Here is a 21695-nt window from a genome sequence, read left to right on the forward strand (position 1 = left end):
ATCAGTGGAGGGTGTGTGTGTGTGGATCCTTGGATTAGTCACCTCTTGTGAGGTGGATATCAAGTAAATTCTCTTGTTAGCGTTGGGGGTGTGTTTCTTCGTATTTTTCGCTGCATATCTTTGAAGAAACAAGCAACGACGAGCACGGAATCGCGCCGAGCTATTCACCCCCCTCTAGCTACATATTTGGTCAAAACAGAGGGGCCGGGAACTGTGATGAAATCGTCCAAGAGTTGATCGGGAGTTGGCTGATTATGAGTTAACTTGCTGAGAGAATCAGACCTGGACATAACCAAGCTGTGAGAACCCGATCAGTCAAATTCGGGTCAGATATTACCCCGATTGCCTCCCATGTCTTAGACCCAGGTGTTTCAGATTTAGGATCTCAATCTGTGAGAACCCGACCGAAAATCAAGTTGCTGAGGTTGTCATACAGTCTTTTATCTTTTTTTCCTAACTATTAACTATCATATCCCTTTGACTTTTGACTGTCATATTTCTTTGATTTCTTACTGTCACGTCTTTTTAATTTTTAACGATTCAACTTTAACAGATTCCATCGTTATATACCGTCTCAGTAACCACAGTCATAAGCAGAGGCCCAATCTTATCGTACTTACGTTACAGTTACACATGTCAGTCGACGAAAAGCTAGAGACTAAAAACAAGGAAACGAGTAAAGCCAACTTGGAAATTTCCTTATAGTTGAAATAAGGACGGGCCTTCCGACCACCTCCAAATTATTTGTTACTGCACGGTTAATTAACAATCCGTTGAATCCACTGCCAAATTTTACACCGAGCCAAGGAATATAACAAAAGATCAACTGGGAAAGTTGTAACCGAGTTATTGGTGACGAACGCTGTATATCCTCCAGCCAACATTTTATTGGACATTCTCTCCGGTCGTCGATATATCGTAATATCTTATTCAGATGACAAGAGGTGTTGCTGCAAAACCAATAACCGTACAAAGAGGCTTTCGAGATAGGTGTGATATTAACATTAAGTAACATTGTTGAATGAGTGCTTTTAAAAGTTTTCTTTGTGGAAGTCGAATTTGGTGCTGGTCCTTCTTGAGAAATCCGTGGCCAGCTGACGCAGCTCTTTCGTCAGCGTTGGGGCTCCGCAGTAGAACACTCCTGCAAATCAAATTTAGGATAAGACGGCAAACTTCGCAAGGAGCAAAAACTATTGATCGAGTGTATTGATTTGGTGCGGACCGATTCGTTGTTCGCGGTGGTTGAGGGCGATGCGCTTGAAGACGTTGCGCCAGTTGGGACGGGCAAAGTGGGACTTGACGCGGGTACCGGACACGATGTCGACGCCGTTCTTGGCGTGGTTGAGCGACTGCAGCATGACGATAAGCGCCGACCGGGCGTCGCCTTCCTCGTATACGCTGGTGCAGAAGTTGTGCAGCTCGATGACGTTCTTCTTGTCCGTCTCCGCCACCTCGTTCATCACACCCCGGAACCACTCGAACGACCCCTGCTCCCGCGTCACCCAGTAGAAGTACGCCCGCCGCGTCTTGAACGATGACGACCACGACGAGCTCGACCCCGACGCCGACAGCGTCAGCCCGTGCCTCCTGCTGCCGCTCCCACTCCCGCCGCCTTCCTCCGTCACATGGTCCTCGCGGTCGGAGGAGGAGGATCCGTCGCTGTCGCTCTCGTCGGGCTCCAGCCGCTTCATGTTGTTGACGATGTCCTTGACGATGCTGATGAAGGGCGTGGCGCCGATGCCCAGCCCCACAAGCAGCACCACCTCATACTTCTTGTACTCTTGGGCTGGAGCCCCGTAAGGCCCATCGATCAATACCTTCGGGAAGCTGCACACCCAACAAAAGCTATGTTTTTACCTCGCACAAGCAGTACAATTTCTTGGAGCAAGTAATTAATTCCATGCGTTCCTGGACAATATAATCCAAGGTAAAATCGTCAACAAAATTACTTACACGGGTTTGTTGTTTTTGTCGTAGTCCGACCTCAGAAGACCGCTCTGTCCACTTGCTGCTGGCTGACACACCTATGGATAAGGATGACCATGGAAGTCAGCTTTTACAACTCAAGGGACGGAGACACGAATCCTACCTCCGAGAAGACGGCTTTAAGCTGCCGAGTCCAATCGCCCATCGTCCGTATATGGACGCTGATATAATTATCCTGCGGGGCCGACGTGATGGAGAAGGGGTGCCTGCGTACGTTTTGACGGACGGCGAGAGCTATTAATCATGGAGAATATAATTTGATGAAAAATTGGGCGTGCGTAGAATACCACTGGAAGGGAGAGACAGCTGCGCAGTTGACGAATATGTATTGCCCGCTCCTGTACTTGAAGCCTTGCGGCTTGGACATTTGGATAGTCAAAACGTTGCCTGGGTACACCGCCACCTTCAAGATTTTGACTGCCCGGACGCTGGAACGGAAGGATCGGATCAACCGCTCGCTTCCGTAGAGGATCACTGGAATCGCCAAGTACATCCATGTCTGCGAATGTTATTTATCTATCTATTAACGATCGTATGGTCGGTTACAAGGATGAACAACGCCGTCTCGCCGCGTACCGTCTTTTTGTACCATTCCCTGGTGAGGTAGAGGAAGGTTCCGTGGACGATGAGGAGGACGTAGACGACGACGAAGAGGTGGTGGGAGTACCAGAAAGCGTTGAAGCCGGTGAGGCGCTTGAAGGGGTTGGGCAGGCGGAGACGGTTGCGGCGGAACCAGGGGGTCGCGAGCGTGAAGGCAATGGTCATGAGGACGACCATTATAATCCCGGTCCAGCCCTCCGTGCCCTTCACGAACCACCAGTAGTCGCCGGGCCGCGAGTTGCCGAAGAAGCGCTTCATGGGTTGGTACTCCTGGTCCGTCTCGTGGAGCACTCGCGGGAAGTCGCACGTCAAGTGCGAGACGGCGTGGAGGCAGACTCCGACGGCAACGCCCACCGAGATGACCTTGTGGAAGTTGAGGTTGTCGTCGAAGGGAAGGGCCTTGCCGAGGCGAGTGTGGGTGCGGAGCCAGGTGATGGTGTTGCGGCAGACGGGGAGAAGGATGAGGGCCATGTTGAACTTGAGTGTCTCGGCGGCGCCCTTGGCCAGGCAGACGCAGTAGCCCATGACGTGGTACACTGCCCGATGCCGGTACTGGACGAACTTCCAGCAGAAGAGACCGACGCAGATGCAGAGCCACAGCACTACCACCCACACCCGCTTCCAGTGATCCTCCAGGAAGTAACGCACTTCATGGTACCACCGCACCAGGGGATTCGGCTCCCTTGTCGGCCTCAGCTTCTGGCTCAGCATCTGGCTCAGGTTTCGGCTGTTTGTGGTGCCGATCTGCGACGAGTAACTCGGTGCCTGGAGAAGCAGCATCTCCAGGTTGTATATCTGTAATCCTCATCACCATCAATAACTCCGGCCACACTGCAACGAATTAATCACAAGGGGCATGTTTCGATTAAAGAACAGGTCCTGCGCCTTACATCGATGTATCCCAGATTGTCCGGGTCCAATTCCTCCATGATCAGCGCAGCGTACTCCTCTGCTTGCTCGTGAATCTTCGAGAGATTGTTGGCTGACGCGCTCAACGTGATAATCTGCATGCAAATTATGTGTTTGCTCAAATAACAGTGCCCAAATTAACTGATGATGAATAACGGAATGCTAGAATACTCAGTACAGAGTATTGAGCTAGTTTACCTCTTTCACTTCCTCTTCTGTGATTCTCCCGTCGGCGTTCTTATCAACCCTGTGCATTGGACGAAGCAATTAGGATGTCGCATGAATTCGGTCAATTTATTCTACTTTTATGCATGGTCGGGAAAGGTGGAAAACAGGGGATTCATTCTTGAATTACATGTCAAAGAAGATCTGAAGCCTGGAATCGAAACTCTGGTCGGAAATTTGATCCCAAAACTCTTTCAACTCGTATTTTGTTATCTTATCTCCATTGATGCGTCTCCTCCTCGTCAATGCATCAAACAGCTCTCCAGCGAACTCCTTGGAATCCTTCATTCCTGTTAATGGAAAATTTCAAACTTTACAGGCAGTGTTTCTTTCAAGAGGAGAAGGGAGAAATAGATAGAGAACGGACCGATGCACTGGCCGAAGCGAGAGCGGTGAATCATGCCGTCAACAGAGAGCTCTTCGACGCGCTTTTCGACGACTGCCCACCCGGCGGCACCGTCGGCCTTGCTGATGAACTTGAGGCCTCTGAGGGCGTGGGCGGCGGCTGTCTTAGTCCGGTCGAACTTCCCCGGCCCCTGCCGCCGTGTGAACGACGCCAGCCGCCGGAGCTCCTGCGACACCTGCTTGAACTTGGACGACGCCGTGCGCATCATCGACTTTCCGAGCCCGGCGCGTCTCTCCAGCTCCCTAGCCAGCGCGGCCACGTCAGGGTCCACCTCCGCGTCCCCTCGGCCGGCCGCCGCCGCCTTCAGGCTGTGGAATGCCACCTCGTCGTCGCGCACGTCCAGGGTGATCTCCACATACGTCTCGTCATCATCGTCGTCGTGATCGCTCTTCCCCTTCAAGGAGGCGGAGGACGGCGAAGGCGGGTAACTGAACCGGGGGCTCTTCTTACCGCCACCCCGCTGGTTGATCGGGCTGATCAGGGGGCCACTCAGAGGACCGCTGAAGGGAATTCCTGGGCTCTCCACCTCGATCCCATCCACGGGGCTCTCTCCGCCCCTTCCGTCCAGGCTCGACGCCGTACTCCTCATCTCCCGACCTCCAACCCGTGCTTCCACAATCCAAAAAAAAGACTTCACCAGCAACGTAACGACTCCATCAACCTCAAAATGTCTAGAAGAAAAGTAGCGATGAAACAGGAGAGAATTGGACGAGCAAATCCAGGGAGCCGCTGCTACTACCACCTTCACTCAATCCTGCACATATCATTTGTGCGGGAGCAAGCAAGTAATGCACAAACATCTGTGGATGGGATTGTGGCAACGAGAGTCAAAAGTCCACCGTCACTGTAGCCGTTTCCGTAGTATTTGACGGGATGATCGTTGAAGCGGCTACTATTCGTTCGATCTTGATTGATTAGCTGAGGAAATGAGCAATTGCTGATTCAGCAATGACAAAAGGTGAGATATTTATTTTAATTTTATTGAGATTTGAATTTTAGATTTCATGATGATAATATTTTATGTGTTAATTACTGGACCATCCAGAGGAGATGAGCAATTGCTAATTCACGAACACTATATATGTGGTACAAAAGAGATTCATTCACCCTTAGCGTCTCCATCCCTAGATAATATAAAAGAAGTAAATCATAAATGATTAGTAACTATTAGTGTAAGTCGTTAAAGCATGGAAAAAGATACGTCACCACTCCAAGAGAGATAGAGAGTTCTCGATTGAGCTCGTTGATTTCTGATATTCATTTGCTTGTTTATTTTACATGTACGTACGTATCCACAAGTACAACCCTATCTAACTATGTATCCAGTTGATCAATTTCAAAAGCATCTTCTTCAAGTGGCAAAAAAGATAAATACGCTCTAACATATAAAGGAGACATTTATCTCAATTTTGTCAAAATTCAAATCCTAAATCTCATAATAATAACATCTCATACGTTAGTCACTAGACCCATTTAAAAATATCCTTATCAAATATTCTATTTAAAAAATTTAGCTTACAGTTTAAATAGAGTAATTAAAAATCTTTTATGTCAGCTACCTCTATTGATTCCTTAAATTATATATTTATAAATAGTATTTTTTTAATTTAAAAAATGAATTTCATTACCAGAGGGAGAAGAAATGAAAAAAATTTATATATGAGGTATTGAAAAATAAATATCAATATTTAATAAAATAAATTTTTTATTTTAAATTATAAATTTTAGATAGAAAAACGAGTATGGATGCTTTAACCCTGTAAATTGATTTATAACTCACACCAACCAACAAACTTAATTATAGATCACCTCGTGACGTCTTTTCAATCTATGATTTTTCATTTTAGCATCTGATACAGCTTGTTTTTTTGTTGCATTAAAGGAAGAAGTAAAGTAAAATTAAGGTGTAGAAAATTTTGAGACTCATTGATTGAAAAAAAAATGATATAATTGTGTGATTTGGTGAAATGTCCAAAATAAAAAAAGCCAACGTCTTTGGCGGAGAGACATTGACAATTTCGCAATTCAGAGAGAAGTTTATAAAGGCACGACATGGATTGCTACTCTACAAACACAAAGTTATCTCAATAGATATATTTAATAATTTGGTAGCTATTTAGGAGAAGCATAACCAGCACTTACTGTCAAGATCAAGTGGTTGGTCCTTCTTCTATCGACCTACTTTTACGCCTTCAATTAGCATCTTGATCTTCTTCGTCCAGATGGCAGAAGTTCAAGAAGGGAAAACAAAAACAAAGATGGACAAAAATTTTGAAGTTGTAAATGTTAGTGGAAACTAAGATATAACTGATAGATGATTCCTCTTCAATTGACAAAAACCAAATCATTAAAGAAAAGGATAGATGCAAATTTAAAAACTAAGTTACAATTGCACAAGGGTACAGCTTGGTGCCCTTACAATTAGCCTATTCCTTGGTTCATGTGGTTTCCCATGAAACGATTGGAGGAATCCTAATGTCGCTCTCAAAAAGTGAAATAAAAAATAGATACCATATCCAGAATAATTGACTCATCAGCGACGATGTGACACGCAGGAAGGACAACTATGTATCTCACACACTGGGCTGGCCTGGTGATGTGTTTCATGAGGAACCTTGCCTATGAATTTGCCATGGAATTAAGACATTTTCTCTTACTATTATGCAACTACATTTGTTGCACAAGGACTAAAGCTGCCTCTAAGCTAAAGATGGTCCACATCGGAAGGTGCCTTCCTCTTACATTCCAAGATTTCTAGTGGATAGCAATGCCCTCCTAGTAAGGGAAGGTCAGATCGAAGTGATCATGACTTGTCACAGAGAGTGCTACTTCGCTATTTCGTAGACCGACCGCCCTCACAATGGATGACTTGGCGACGAGGAACAACCATTTTATACTCCACTTTCATTTAAATAATATACCTACTTATTCTATTTAATAATCATAAAACCGCAACGAGGAATACAAAATAATCGTAAAATAATAAGCTACAGTCAATTCACAGGCAAATACAATAGTACTGTGGTAGAGCACTAGAACCTAGGGATGTCAATTCAGATGGATCAGATCGGATTGGGTCAGATTAAGTTTTTTTTTTTTTTTTAACCCAACCCGAACCCGAATTCAACCCAAAACACCTTAACCCGAACCCGAACCCGACCAACCCGATCAATCCGAACCTGACCCATATAATCTGAAAATTCAATTCAAAACGACTTTTTTAAGCTATTTTCCTTATAATTCTTCACTTTTATCTCAATACTCCATCATTATCATATAAACATGATATTAATATACATAAAAACATCTAAATTTTTAAAATAAAATTTGATTTAACCCTAAAAAATCCACAAAACCCTATATTTAAGTCAACCCGGGTCAACCTGAACCCGACCCGACCCAATCCGAAACTCTTTTACTCTCCAACCCTCCAACCCGAATCCGAAAATGCCCAACCCGAACCTGATTTTTTTCGGGTCGACTCGGGTTGGGTCGTCGGGTCGGATTCATTTTTGACACCCCTACTAGAACCCCGTTACTATTATTAATATTATTTAGAATTGGCAACTGCCACCTGTGTGTAATAAGACATGATAAGTACGAATATGGTGTTGATAATTACTTGATAATGAAAAGTAATTCCAGGTAATCAAGAGGGGAAAGCAACTGCTCTAGAATTTGTCAATGGTTGGTGAGATCATTCCATCAAAGGAACAAACAAGGAAGAAGCTAATTGCGTGTTTATATGCTGCTGACCAAGAAACTTTGACACTGATATTTCCTTCATCAGTATTGATAGACTCGGATTAATAATGACGGTGAATTACTTCTTAGCACTACACTATATCGACAACTAGTTAAATCTGCTATTTATTTTATGTTGTCACTCAACTGAAGATCTTCTATGCTATTTGGATTATCAGCAGCCTTAAATATTCACAAAATGCATCAATTTGTATATCTAAGCAACATTACGAGTGTTTCCAGGGAATGACCCAAAAGAGTCCTTGTAAAAATAAAAACTCCAAAAATGGTCTACTTTAGTCAAATTAAATTTAGGATGTCCATGAACCCTTCGCCACTCAGCTAAGCAGAATAAAGACAGTATGGAGAGCAAGTGCTACACAGTTTCTATGATTCATCCTAGGCAAACTTGAGATACTATAAGAAGAGATCTTAGTTATATTAGACGTGTTTCAAGCTTTCAGTAAAGCAAAGGCGAAGTATTCAAAAGGATTCAATTAAGAAAAGATACATGTAATTACCTTGAAAAAGGGGATGCATATAAGCATGGAAAACATGCATAGACAAATAACCTTTACGCAGTTTTCCATTCTGATAAATTTGGTAGCTAGTCTAGAAAGGAATTTCCTCAATTCCAATCTTCTTAGAAAGTAGTCTATCATTAAAAAAATGTTTGAACAATGCCTATGGGATGGATGATGTGCTATTGAACAGGTATAAGTTCCGTCTCCGTAAGGAACAAGTTGAATTTTGTAAAAGCATCTCCTAGTTAGACTTTATATTGGTAGTATAAGAAATGAGTGTTCACTCCTAAGAAGAAATACAACAAAACTAAAACAAAAGATCAACCTACATGGTGAGACTGGAAAATGCATAAAAAGAACACTGGAAAAAAGACTGCATATTCATAGAGATGATGATATTGATCACAGTATATCAGAATGGTCACTAATCGAATCATGCATCACAATCATTTTAACAAATAACCATAATAATTTATTATCTACAGATTGTCCAGTATTCTATCTAAATAAAAGTCCCTTGACTTGTGTGTTAGTCAGCTTGGATATAGTGTGGCAACATCAACACAAGTAATCAATCAAACAAAATTAAGATGATGGCATTTGGTTCCAAACTGAGTAATAAATACAGGCATAAGATAACAAACATTTTACCTTTCTATTTGCTCTCATAATCATCATGCCAACTGTTTAACGACACTATATGAATCTTACAATATTCCAGTAAGTTAAATTGTGTTTCTTTATGCTATCCATAATACCCCTTGGTTTAACCTACCTATAATATTAATGCAAATTTCATAATATAGTTACAGAATAAGAATACTAATTCATTTGATCAAGCAAAGAGAGAAATATATTACTTTATAGAATTTAGATATTGTTAAGATACTAATAGTAATTAAGATTTTATAATTTTATTTTATTAATAAAACTAATTAAACAAATTTAAAAATATCTTACAATTATATATATATTTTAATTAATATCTATTAAATACTAAAATTTCAAATATTAAATATATTTTATGTTATAATATAAAATATATTCATATCACTATAATATGTAAAAGACGCTCTCATCTAGGTTGGAAAAGTAGTACTTGGAATGTGCTACTAAATGGAAAAGCACTTAAAAGTTGAATATCAAACACAATTTACTCTACAAAGTGCTTCGGCCTTCCATAGCAGAACCAAGCTTATTTGTCCTTATACACTCTAGTCTAATTGATACAATGCATTTAAGCATGCCCATACACTCTCAGTATGTTTTCTAATTTTTAATTTTATTCTTTCTACTAACACCGCATGGCCATCTTAACTCTGCTATTTTTTTTCCCATTTGTTGCTTCCAAACAATCTAACCCTCATGGTTAAACACTACAATAAAGTAACTAATGTTATATGACACAATTGCTAGTTACTTATACAATTGGTCCATAATCTGCCATTGTTGTTTTGAATTAGAATTAAGCTCATTTTTATCATCAATTAGGTTACCCAACTTACAAATTTGTGTATGTCTATTATTTGACTGCTAAGTAAAAAACTAAGCTTGCTATCTGATCAAAACTGTGTGAACCTAGTGATCCAATTGAATTGAAAAAAAACACATAAAATAGTAAATGTAAGGTGGTGTTCTATCTGAATTAAAAAAATATCTCAAAGAAAAGAAACCTGGTTATCTAATATCTTGTTCAATGTTTGTAGGATCTAATAACCATACAGTAGCAGCTAGTTAACAAAGCCAAGCATTTTTAGTTCTCTCCTAGTCTAACCTCAGTAGTTGCAGTGGTTAAAATTATGTTTACCCTGCACTATCTCTGCCCATTATGACAACCATGAGTTTGTCAAGCTACAAAGAACACCTAATTCAACTACTTAACCCAGTCATGTTCATCATGCCTTAATAGTCCAATTCATAAAATTCAGTATAGAAAAAGGCATTTCTGTGGAATGATCTCGCATTGGTTAGTGATGTCTTCTACTCTTGTTACTGGCAGATACAACCTATGGAAAAATAAATTTGAGGTCGAAGGCGTATACAGCATCATACATTTTGAAGTTAATCAATAAATAATCTAATCATCCAAATCCAAAATGGCAAATTGAACATGTAGCAAACAGAAGGATAGGAATTACGCAGCAGCACCCTGCTCTTCGAGCTTCCTGACATAGGCCTTGAGGACGAGGACGACATCTCTGGCGGGGGCCTGAAGCGTGCTGACAAGCGAGATCGAGGGGCTCTTGATTGCGCCCAGGATCTTTCCGTAGATCTCCGCACGACTGGGCATAGTCTCGAGGGACTTGAACTCGTCAGGCGCATAGAACTTGCCCTCAAAGACGGCGCCAGTGAAGTCGTTCTCCTCGAGCTTGCGCTCGCGCTGGAAGGTGCGGTAGGGTTTGAGGGCTACGGGTATCTCTTCCGAGTGGACGAAGAGCCACGCGTTCATGCCCTGGAGGCAGGGAGCAATGGAGGCCCAGGGAGTGCCCTCGACGGCCTTGCTGACGAGGGTGTTCTTGGCGACGAGGAGGCGGGAGGTGGGGGGAAGAGCAGCACGGAGGTCCTGCAGCTCCTTGACGGTGAGGCCCTTGTAGCGGATGCCGGCGATGAGGTGGCAGCCTTCGAGTTCCTTCTTCACGATCTCCACTGTCTGTTCCTTCTTAGCGCGGCTGATGGCGGCGCGGATGGTGGTGGAGGAGGAGGGGTTTCGACGTGCGGGCCGGAAGGAGAGGGAATAGGGGTTGGACAGAGGTTTGAGGGCAAGGGATTGTGCTTGAGTGCGAAGAGGCGGCGGCGTGGAGGTGGAGGAGCAACAGAGAGAGGCCTCCATGGGAGAGAGACTCGGGAAACCTCGACGGACGAAGCGAAAGGTTTACCAGATGAGATAGCGTTGCCTTATCTTCACTTGCGGTCGGAGGAATGCAGATCCGGTGCATGGTCTCAAACGTGGTGCAGGATAATTGTCCGCAGGACAGCGGTGGGGCAAACACAGTTCCAGCGTGTCATGCTTTAATGCCAACTCGGTAGCGAATAGAAAAATAGTTTTATTTATTTGGTGTAATGAAGAACACAGCTGATAACAATCGAGAAATAAATGGACCAGGATTTCTTCCCCTACCTCATCAATCTTCGCTTCATTCGGAGGCTGCTTTGAACTCTATCGTCGATGGCGTAGCGTAGCTGGTTTCCTCCTTCTCTGAAAGCTCCTGTTGCTTCCGCTACTTTTTCTCTTCCCTATTATCGACTATACTGAGCACATTTTTGATCTAGCAATCGGGTTGGTGAGATGGATGTCGGCTTGGGGAGACTCGCAGCGCGGATTCCTCTCCGACCTCGTTGCTCCAAGAACGATCCTCGATCGCCTGATAACGGCAAGAGCGATAAAGGTCGATTTTCTCATCTCATGTTAACTTTTTTTCATTATTCTTCCTCCTTTGATGTGTTTAAATATATGAACTACGTATACGTAACATGGCAAGAGCTTTAAGACTAAGTAATAGAAAGAAGAAGAAAAAACTATATTCTTTTTAATAGGGAAGCAAATTGCCAACTTCACCAATCTGAACTTTTGGAGTTAGGATTAAGAATTCTCCTTCCTATCTTTGCAATCAAGATGATCATTGTTTACAGTGTGTCTCAGTTAACACTCTAATTCATAGCAGCGCGTGATGATCTTCAGAGCAGGTTGTTTCGACTGCAAGAAGCCTTAGATTCTTTAGGTTACTACCTTCAAGTGTGTTTTGCAGAGAGTTGTCACAACATAACACATTTTAAGGTTGAGGAGGATTTCCCAATTAGGTGTAACTTTGTTGCACACTTTTGTGGGAAGTTTGAGCGATGGAGTCTTGTTTAATTTGGTGATTCAGTTCCTTTTTGATCACCGTCAAAGATGATTTTAAGAACTTTTATCCAAATTTATACCGTATTTAGGGGATGTTTGGGATTCTCATTGCCTTTGGTGAGTAGACCTAGCAGCTATAATCACTGTTTGTTTATGTTGCAAAGTTCAAAAAACCACACAAATAAAGTTTCCAGTGCAAGTGTATCTACAGGAGGAAATAGATGGAAAACATTTGTTGTAACATCTGTTTTGTTTTTGTATCTTGATTTAGTTCCTGTGAATGTTGCTTCTTTTATTTTGTAAGCAGGTGATAGGGTGTCTACAGATTGGGACAAGGCATGGTCAAGCTTTAGGAAGCGGGGAAAGAAAACCATGTTCTCAGAGCTCAACCCCAACAAGTACGTGAGCTGGAACCCGAGGCGATCTGATTATCCATTGTCAGAAGAAGTAGATCCCATAAAAAGAACTGAAAGGTCTAACCTCATGCTATGGACTAGTCCAAAGTTCACTCTGGGAGGAGCCATCATACTGGTCTCAATGCTTCTCATCTACACACTTTTAGCCCCACTTAAGTGATCTTGATTACCCTCATCGCAAAGCTTCGAGAGATCTATCTTCATGTTATCCACAAGTATTATTATGCATTGCAGAAGCAGCATGATATATAGATTCGTCAGTAGAAAATGGACTGAAGTATATGGTTTTTCCATTTAATAGCACTGGTTTCTTCTTATCAACATTTGCTCATGAACATTGTATTATAAAACTGCATATCGAACTGTAAGCACTGATCTCTTTATATAGTACGATATTTTACTAAACCTTGTAAGCAAATTTCTATATTATTCAAATCTTCAAATTGCATATTCAATTTTTATAATACTCAAATCACATTTCATATTTTCAAAATACTCCTATGATTTTTTTAGATTCATTAGCTAGGTTGATCGAAATTGACTAATAAATTTAGAAAACTCCGAATTACTTCAAACCAATGTTCTCTTTGAAAATCTCTATAATGTATTTATATTGAAATATCTGAGTTTGATAGCTTAAATGGAGAGAATTGAATTTTTTTAGGATCGAAAGCGCTAGAAAGGGGAGGGGATGAATAGCTCTCGTGACTTTTTTATATTTTTCGAAAAACGTTTGCATAAGAGTTCGTGCAGCGGAAATAGAGAAGGAAAGAAACAAAATCAACCAACCTAACCCAATCGAGTTTTACTTGGTGTAGAGCCCATGATGACTCCTACTCCAAGGCCCTACACTCGTTGAGTATTTACTTTGAGAAATTCACTAACAATTCTGAATAATACAAAGATGAATACAGCAAGTTTAGAATTACAACTAAAAATTATACCGACAATGACGATGTTTAAATTGAGAGTTTTTGGTCGTCGAAGCAGCGTTATGACTTTGTTGGATAGTCTTTGGAACATTGGGTAAGAGAGGGATCTCGAAGATGAGTTGTATTTCACCATATGCTCGAAGACAACTTTTATAGAGGGTCGAAGGTGCCTTCAACACCATGGAAGACGCCTCTAGCTGTAGAAGTTATATCTTTCTCCTCGCACTCGATAACCTCCGCAACCTGTGTTGTTTATCCTGTTGGTTGCTACTCGGAATACCGTCCTAGTTCCCCTGTACAAAAATTTGTACAAGCGTAGAACTATCCTAGCTACCCATCTGCTCTACTGAAATTAAATTTGGATTGCAAACGATGCTTAACATTATTAATCCAAATTATCCTTCAGAAGTTAAACTTGAATTGGGAACGAAACTTAACATTCTTACTTCAAGTTTAACCGATGTGATCTTCCTAAGTTAAACCATATTACAGAAGTTATCAAATATCTATTTCAAAGATCGATTTCCAGGTTAAACATGGCGAGGTACTAGGTCTTCTTGAGTATGAGATCATCCACCACTTTCTAGACAAAGTCTCACAAAGAAATTGGATATTTAACTTCTTACAGTAAACTAGGTTTAACTATAGAGACCTCAATAGAAACACAATATTGAAACATGAAATCGAAAACATAAAATCGATAACAAAAACAATAACTTAAACCGATAACCTCTTGTGTTTAGTTTTTCAATATCTATACAAAAAGATGAACTAGTTATGATGCGGAAACTAATAACTAGTTATACCTTTTGTACCTTATAGACCTCTTGATCTTCTATTGTATTCCTCTCCTTCTCTTGGACGTCATGTGGACGACGATCTTCCAAGATGAAATCCACTTAAGCTTCTTCCAAGGCTTCCAAGATTCGGCCACCAAATAACCTCCAAGGGATGCTAGACAAGAGAGCTTCCTTCTCTTCTTCTTCTCCTTTAAGCAACCGGCCACCAAGAGATCTCCCACAATTGATGTCGCCGGCCTACAAGAGAGAAAAACAAAAGGAGAGAAGAGAAAGAACAAGGGCCGCCCACCAAGGAAGAATAAAGATGAATAGAAGATGTGTACTTCGGTGAGACATCCCCTCCTCTTTTATATTCCTTGGTCTTGTCAAAAAAAAAGTTTTATAACAAAAAATAAAACTTCCTTTTCTCCCATGACATGGCCAGCCACAAGCTTGTGCTCCAAGCAAGGAAAGATTTTAAACAAAATTAAAATCTCTCTATTAAGATCCCTTTTGTGGATAGTTATAAAAGGAATATTTTATAAATTAAAATCTCTCTTTTAAATCCTTTTATGGATATCTATAAAAGAAAAGATTTAAAATAAAACATGGATACAAAAAGGAAAGTTTTATAACAAAAATTAAAATCTTTCTTTCACATTATATATAACTACAAATAAGGAAATATTTCAAATCTCTATTTTATTCCTTTGTAGAAAGCTATAAAAGGAAATATTTTAAAATTTAAAACTCTCTTTTAAAACCATCATAAAAGGAAAGTTTTTAACAAAATAAAAACTCCTTTTATTTCCTTTTATGACCAATCTAAAAAAGAAAAGTTTTATATTAAAATCATCCTTTTAAATCCTTTTTATAGATCTCTATAAAAGGAAAGATTTTACAAAAAATAAAACTTCATTTTCTTCTTGTGTGTGGTCAGCCCCTTGCTTGGGCACCAAGCAAGGCTTGGCCGGCCCTAGCTTGGGCTCCAAGCTTAGCTTGGTCAGCCCCTTGCTTGGTCTCCAAGCAAGGCTTGGTCGGCCCTAGCTTGGACCCTAAGAAGCTAGGCTTTTGGGTGGATATAAGGCTTTATATAAGATACTACAATAGGGACCGAGAGGAGGAATTGGTTTTGGTCTTCCGATGAGCTTGAGTTTCCCGTGTTCGCCTCGAACACCCAACTCAAGTTCATCAATAATATCTCATTCCACTAAAAAGTTATTATTGCACTACCGCACCAATCCCATATTACAATATGGGTTCTTTCTTATCATGAGTGTGTTAGTCTCCTTGTGTTTAAGATATCGAATGCCCACTAATTAAATGAGTTACTGATAACTCACTTAATTAATATCTAGCTCCAAGAGTAGTATCACTCAACCTTATTGTCATGTCGGACTTAGTCCACCTGCAGGATTTACATGACAATCCTTATGAGCTCCTCAAGGGAACATTATCAACCTAGATTACTAGGACACAGTTTCATTCTATAATCAACAACACAACATATAAATAATATCATTTCCCAACTTATCGGGTCTATTGATTTAAAGAACTAAATCGTACCATTTGATAAATTAAAAAAATAAATATTAAGTATACGTGCTTGTTATTATATCATGATTAAGAGTACACACTTCCATAATAACAGAGATATTGTTCTTTTTAATAGTCAATATAAAAAGAACAATCTCAAATGATCATGCTCAATACACTCAGAGTGTACTAGTATAATTTATAGTCAAGATAAACTCATACCAAATTACACTGATCCGGTGGTAAGAATCCGGAACCCCATAACGAGGGGTCAACACCACGGGGAGGTCAAAGGGCCCAGCGGCCCACCAGAGAAGGACGAGTCGATCGGATTTAGAAGAAAGGGACAGCTGGTAGTAAAAGGCACCCTGGTAGGGACCAGGGTTCAGCTCAATAAAAGACATAATGACCAGCGGAGGGGCCTACCGACGAGAAATTAAGCCGTCCGGACGACGTTCTTCGCGGTCGGAGGACGATCCGGGGCGGTGGGTAAAGGAAGGAACACCCTCGGCGGTAGTCAAGTCGTATGGCTCGCCATACTCCTAGTCCGCAACGGGTGTCTGTTGTCCCATCGAGACATGTTCGGATCAGATGTGGTATCGGTAAGCTCTCGACAAGTGCATACGGGTGTGGGTTCTTGACACGTCGTACCTCGATGAGCGTGCATTAGTTCTCTCCTCTCTATATATATAGAGCCTCTTACTTCGCCGCAGTCGAAAAGATCATTTGGAGCCACCTTTTGCATTATTTGCTTGCACGACTTGGCGTCGAAGGCCGTCGCGGACACCCCTCCGGCCGGTTTTGCTGAGTTCGCGGAGCACTCGAAGATCCAGCAGGGGCGCCACGTGCCCAATGTCCGTTGACTCGATTCGGACAGGATCAAATTGGCGCCGTCGTGGGGCACCGGTCGGGAGCGAACCGAGAGGATGAGACAACACACGGTGGCGCTTTCAACAGAAGAACTCGATGCTCTTGTCGAGATGAGGGCCGCCAAACTTGTGGAGCAAAAACAGAGAGCGGGTGGAGCAGCAAGCAACATCTGCGTCGGGTGGCCGGGCGGAAGCACCTCCAACCACCGTCGCATTCCATCGGGCCTTATTTCGCACCGGCCGCTCGAGAGATAGAGGATCTTCTTAGCGAAATGCCTAGGCGACGAGAAGGGAAAGCTCCCGGCGGACTCATCTCGAGTGGATCAATCGCCAATTTTCGGAGGCTATTCTACGAGACCCTCCGCAGCACTACGTGCCTCCGACGATCGGCGAGTACAATGGAACCACAGACCCGGATGATCATCGGGTAAGTTCGATCTTCTGACTATGCTCCATCAATATCTGAGATGGAGTAAAGTGCCGAGTCTTTCTTATCACTCTCTGGATCGGCTCAACGATGGTTTCCAGGACGGATCCATCACTAGCTTCAAGGACTTCCGAACGACCTTCCTCCAAGCAGTCGGCGTTATCGGAAGACAAGTGTCACATTGCGCCATCAAGTAAGAGCCTAGAGAAGCGCTTCGAGCTTACATCCGGCGATTCAACCAAGTGACGATGGATATTCCAACGGCCACATCGGAGACGATGATGAATGCCTTCACACAAGGCCTAGTGGATGGGGACTTCTTCCGGTCGCTCATCCAAAGCCGCCTATGATCACATGCTGCACCGAGCCAATGAATACATCAACGTGGAAGAAGCGCAAGCCGCCTGGAAAAAACTCCACACGCCACACATCAGCCGCCTAGAGGACCAAGGGCCGAGGCCGCTCCCCTCGTGTGAGGTCCCAAGTTCAAGAAGTATCAAGCCAAAGAAGAGATGGACCCCTATGTTCGCTCCTTCCACGGACGGATCGCACAACACGAGGATTGTTGAAGTCTTCCTTCGTGGCTAATCCGTTCCTAGGAATGAGCGAGCGGTCTCCTCGATGAGAGACAAAGGGAGAGAGGCAGGCAGGCGTCTATAAGCGTCCGGCGGAAAGCGACGAGCCCGTCGTTAAAATAGGCTATAAATAACGCGCCGTCGAACCGGCGTTAAATATCGAGGAGGCGTCTATAAGCGTCCGGCCGAGCCCGTCATTAAAATCGCTATAAATAACCGTCGAGCACCGACGTTAAATATCGAGAGCCGAGCCGGCGTCTATAAAGCCCCCAATAACCGCGCCGACCGGCTATAAATAACAGCGCCGTCGAACCGGCGTTAAATATCGAGACGAGCGGCGTCTATAAGCATCCGGCGAAAGCCGGAGCCCGTCGTTAAAATCGAGCCGCCCGGCTATAAATAACCGCGTCGAACCGGCGTTAAATATCGAGGCAGGCGTCTATAAGCGTCCGGCGGAAAGCCGAGCCCGTCGTTAAAATCGAGCGCCGACCGGCTATAAATAACGTCGAGCACCGGCGTTAAATATCGAGGAGGCGGCGTCTATACCGTCGTTAAAATCGAGAATAAATAAGTCGAACGTTAAATATCGAGAGGCGTACCGGCGACTATAAACGACGAGCCCCGTCGTTAAAATCGAGAGCCGCCGGCTATAAATAACCGCGTCGAGCACCGACGTTAAATATCGAGAGACGGCGTCTATAAACGTCCGATCGGAAAGCCGACGAGCCCCGTCGTTAAAAATCGAGAGCCGCGCCGACCGGCTATAAATAACCGCACCGTCGAGCACCGACGATAAATAGCAAGAGACGAGTCGGCGGCCGAGCGGCTCTCATCCAGCGAAAACCCCTTTGAAGTAAGGCGCGAAGCAAAGGATGGTTAATCGGAATTAAAGAGGCAAACAAGTTTGCGCGCTGAGCGGCTAATCAGGCGCGTAATGAGACGTTAAAGATAATTCGCTTGTCTGGCATAGCGAGGTGCCGAGCGGGATGGTTATAAAGAATACTTAGTAAGTTCTTGCCACAATAAAAGGTGAAAGGAATAGAAGATCATCTATTACGCAAGCCAAAAAAGTCATTACAAAGATAGCCTGGGCCGAACGGCGGGAATACAAAAAAGTTTATAAAAACTCTCCTCACACATCAAAATCAAAAAGAGCGTCGGGGATGGTGTCCATCACGCTCGCTAGATCCTCGGGGGGGATGGTCAGCTCGGCAGGCAGGTGACCTTTGGTCTTTAGATATCCCACCGCCGCCTTAATCGCCTCCTCGAACGTGAGGGATATCTTGTCGGTAAACTTCTCTCCGAAGCCCTCCGAGCAAAGGAACGCTTTCCTCACTTCGTCAAAGCGGGCCGACTCCCCCCCTTGGTATTCCTTGAGCGCGGCGTGGGCGGCATCGCTGGCGGCTTGGAGCTCTGCCAAATCTCCATCGAATCTTTGGAGATCCGCCGAGCGGCCCTCCTTCTCGGTGGCCAGCAGGGCGTCCAAGTCTTTGATGCGTTGTTCCAACCCCCTGATCTCCACCTTCATATGGTCCATATCATTGATGGCCTGTTGCTTCCGAGTGTTCGCCGTTTTGAGCTCCTTCTCCCGTTGCTTGATCATCGCTTCCAGTTGAACGACTTTGCTCGCCAAATCGTTAGCCCTTTTCCGTTCGGCATCAAGCGATTTTTTGGCCTTCTCCAGAGCGGCAGTCGACTGCCCGTTGCCCCCCGCGGGCTTTTGTTTTTTCAATTCGTCCTCCAGCTCGGCCAATCGATCGCTAATAGCGATCTGCTCCACCCAGTTCTACCAACAAATGTCCACAGATTAAAAACATAATTCGAATATGCAAACAAAGAAAAGGAGAGCATACCCCGGTGGCCTGTTGAAGGTTGCTATCGCCGAGCTGCCCGGGAGTCATCTTGGCTATGCGACGCCGAGCATCTATCCAAGCTTGGGCAAGAGGGCCCGTCAGAGTAATCTGCTGCTCGGGGACCATTGGCCGATCAGCAGCAGCCATGTACGCCTCTGAGGGGAGGCGCAGAACGGTCTTTATCAAATTCTGGCCGCTCGGCTCGCTCTGAGAAGCAGAGACGCCTGATACGGCGCAGAGTTCTGGAAGGGCTGGACGGCGGCACCTCAGAGCTGGCCCTCGGAGAACCCTGAGGGGTTGGGGTACTCTCGAGGGAAACCGTCCCGGACAGCACCGGTGCGCCCGCGCTCCGCTCGAGCTGTGGCTCATCAAGTTTAGAAGCAGGGGCAGATTCTGGTCGTCGGCGCTTCCGAGTGCGTAGCGGCACATCATCGGTCGAACGGCCCTCTACCTCAGCCTCGGTAGGAGGTTCCAGGTCGCCCGCGGCCTCATTGTGAAAGGCAGGGACATCTGAGGCTTCGGGGACAATTGGTCCCCCCTCACCTTCTCCGCCGGCCGGATCAGATGGAGCAAGGCCCCGCTCGGCGGCCTCCTTGTTCGTCACCTCCTCAATCTGAGCTTTTCGGTAGCTCTGGCACGCCACATGACTTCAGCTGCAGAAGCAAAAAATAAATCAGTTAGAACAAAACAAATGGGAAGATAAGGAAACTTACTCATGCTGCAGGGCAGATCGGCTGGGATAGAGGACAAGCCGAATATATGCATTACTCCCGGAAGGAGCATCTCGTCAATATGATAGCGCTGACCGACTAGCCGTTCGGCTGCATGGAGATAGTCGGCGTCGCCTCTAAACTTGCCGAGCTCCGGTTGCGAGGGCATAGCCGTCTGCCACTTGGTGCGGAAAGTCGGCCGCTCGGGAAAACGTATATAGAAAAAATGCTCCTTCCAATGTTTGTTGGAGCTCGACATATGATCAAAAAACACGAAGCCTATCCTAGACTGGAAAACAAAGGTACCCCACTTAGCTTGCTTGGGATAGTAGAAGTAGTGGAATATTTTTGGGTCCAAGGGGATGTTGTTCAGCTTGAACAAAACTATCACTCCGCCCAGCAGCCTAATAGAGTTGGGAACTACCTGGCCGAGCGGAATGCGGAAATAGTTGCAGACTTCTAAGAAAAATTTGTGGGGTGGAAAACGCAGTCCAGCCAGAAATTGGTCTCGGAAGAAAAGCACTGTGCCGGACGGCGGTTCATGAGGCCGATCGGCCGGTGTGGCTAACACTATTTGGTGGTCGGTCGGCAGATCATAGGTCCGGACGAGACGCAATGCGTCTTCCTCATCAAAACGGCTCTCCATGGTCGTGTACCATAGACCAGGAGCGCCGCCGGTCGACTGTGAAGTGCTAGTCATGGTCAAGGGACGAGAATATAGGATTCCGAGAGAAGGGGCGAGCAAAGGATGGAGAAAAGCCGATTGCAGGAAACGAGTAACAAAAAGAAGAAAACGCTGGGAACAAGAAAAAAGACCTTACAAACAAAGAAGATGATCGACGAAGGGCTGAGGGTTGCCAAAGAGTTGAGGGGCGAGGTCGCCGGAAGAGAAAACGAGCAGAGAAGCGCCGGAGGAGAATGAAGCAGCGAGGCGGCGGCGGAAGCGGAGCCGCAAGCTTTATATTGCCGCCCGGAAGCAATCTCCACCGTCCGATCCAGGTCATTGATAACGAGGTCATCATCCAGCCGTTCATTTCAAACGGCGGCTGTCCCATCGGAAGTGACGCCACCGCCATGCGCTGACAAGCGCACGATCGCCACGCGTCAGTAAGATACTGGCCGCATTTAATGAGCTCCCCTTACCGTACGCAGTGCACGTGATAAACAGTGGGAAGGAGCATTGGACATGGATTCCAAGAGAAGCACAAGGCACGGACAAGATACTGCCGAACGGATGAGCATCCTTATGCCTGGCCGAGCGGACTAATGCAAGGATCATTGCTCAGTTAGATCGGCAGTCCAGTCAGTCGGACTTCGCCTCCTTCGACTAGACTCGAGGGGGAGGCAAGTGATCCGGTGGTAA

The 21695-nt window shown here is 44.4% G+C and overlaps 3 protein-coding genes across 4 annotated transcripts; 1 reads left to right on the top strand and 2 right to left on the bottom strand.

Moving 5' to 3' along the window:
• Positions 1-677: 677 nt before the first annotated feature.
• On the bottom strand, positions 678-4960 carry LOC122025120 (respiratory burst oxidase homolog protein B-like). Its single transcript, XM_042583882.1, has 10 exons — positions 4088-4960; positions 3851-4010; positions 3694-3742; positions 3477-3590; positions 2563-3381; positions 2274-2485; positions 2090-2192; positions 1954-2024; positions 1223-1827; positions 678-1141 (listed from the first exon to the last, which is right to left on the bottom strand). Exons 1-10 carry the CDS (start codon positions 4713-4715, stop codon positions 1032-1034), a joined length of 2871 nt encoding a protein of 956 aa, XP_042439816.1. The 5' UTR covers positions 4716-4960; the 3' UTR covers positions 678-1031.
• Positions 4961-10387: 5427 nt separating this feature from the next.
• Positions 10388-11277, bottom strand: LOC122025121 (50S ribosomal protein L10, chloroplastic-like). The gene has a single exon (XM_042583883.1). The coding sequence runs from the start codon at positions 11222-11224 to the stop codon at positions 10529-10531; it is 696 nt and encodes a 231-aa protein (XP_042439817.1). The 5' UTR covers positions 11225-11277; the 3' UTR covers positions 10388-10528.
• Positions 11278-11493: 216 nt separating this feature from the next.
• LOC122025122 lies at positions 11494-13056 on the top strand. Of its 2 annotated transcripts, XM_042583884.1 has the most exons (3): positions 11494-11577; positions 11665-11780; positions 12543-13056. In XM_042583884.1, exons 2-3 carry the CDS (start codon positions 11681-11683, stop codon positions 12809-12811), a joined length of 369 nt encoding a protein of 122 aa, XP_042439818.1. In that variant the 5' UTR covers positions 11494-11577; positions 11665-11680; the 3' UTR covers positions 12812-13056. The 2 variants fall into 2 exon arrangements, with proteins under 2 accessions (XP_042439818.1, XP_042439819.1); XM_042583885.1 differs by having other exon boundaries at positions 11519-11780.
• The last annotated feature ends 8639 nt before the right edge of the window (positions 13057-21695 follow it).

This window comes from Zingiber officinale, chromosome 9B, assembly GCF_018446385.1.
Source record: "Zingiber officinale cultivar Zhangliang chromosome 9B, Zo_v1.1, whole genome shotgun sequence".
Classification (NCBI taxonomy): Eukaryota; Viridiplantae; Streptophyta; class Magnoliopsida; order Zingiberales; family Zingiberaceae; genus Zingiber; species Zingiber officinale.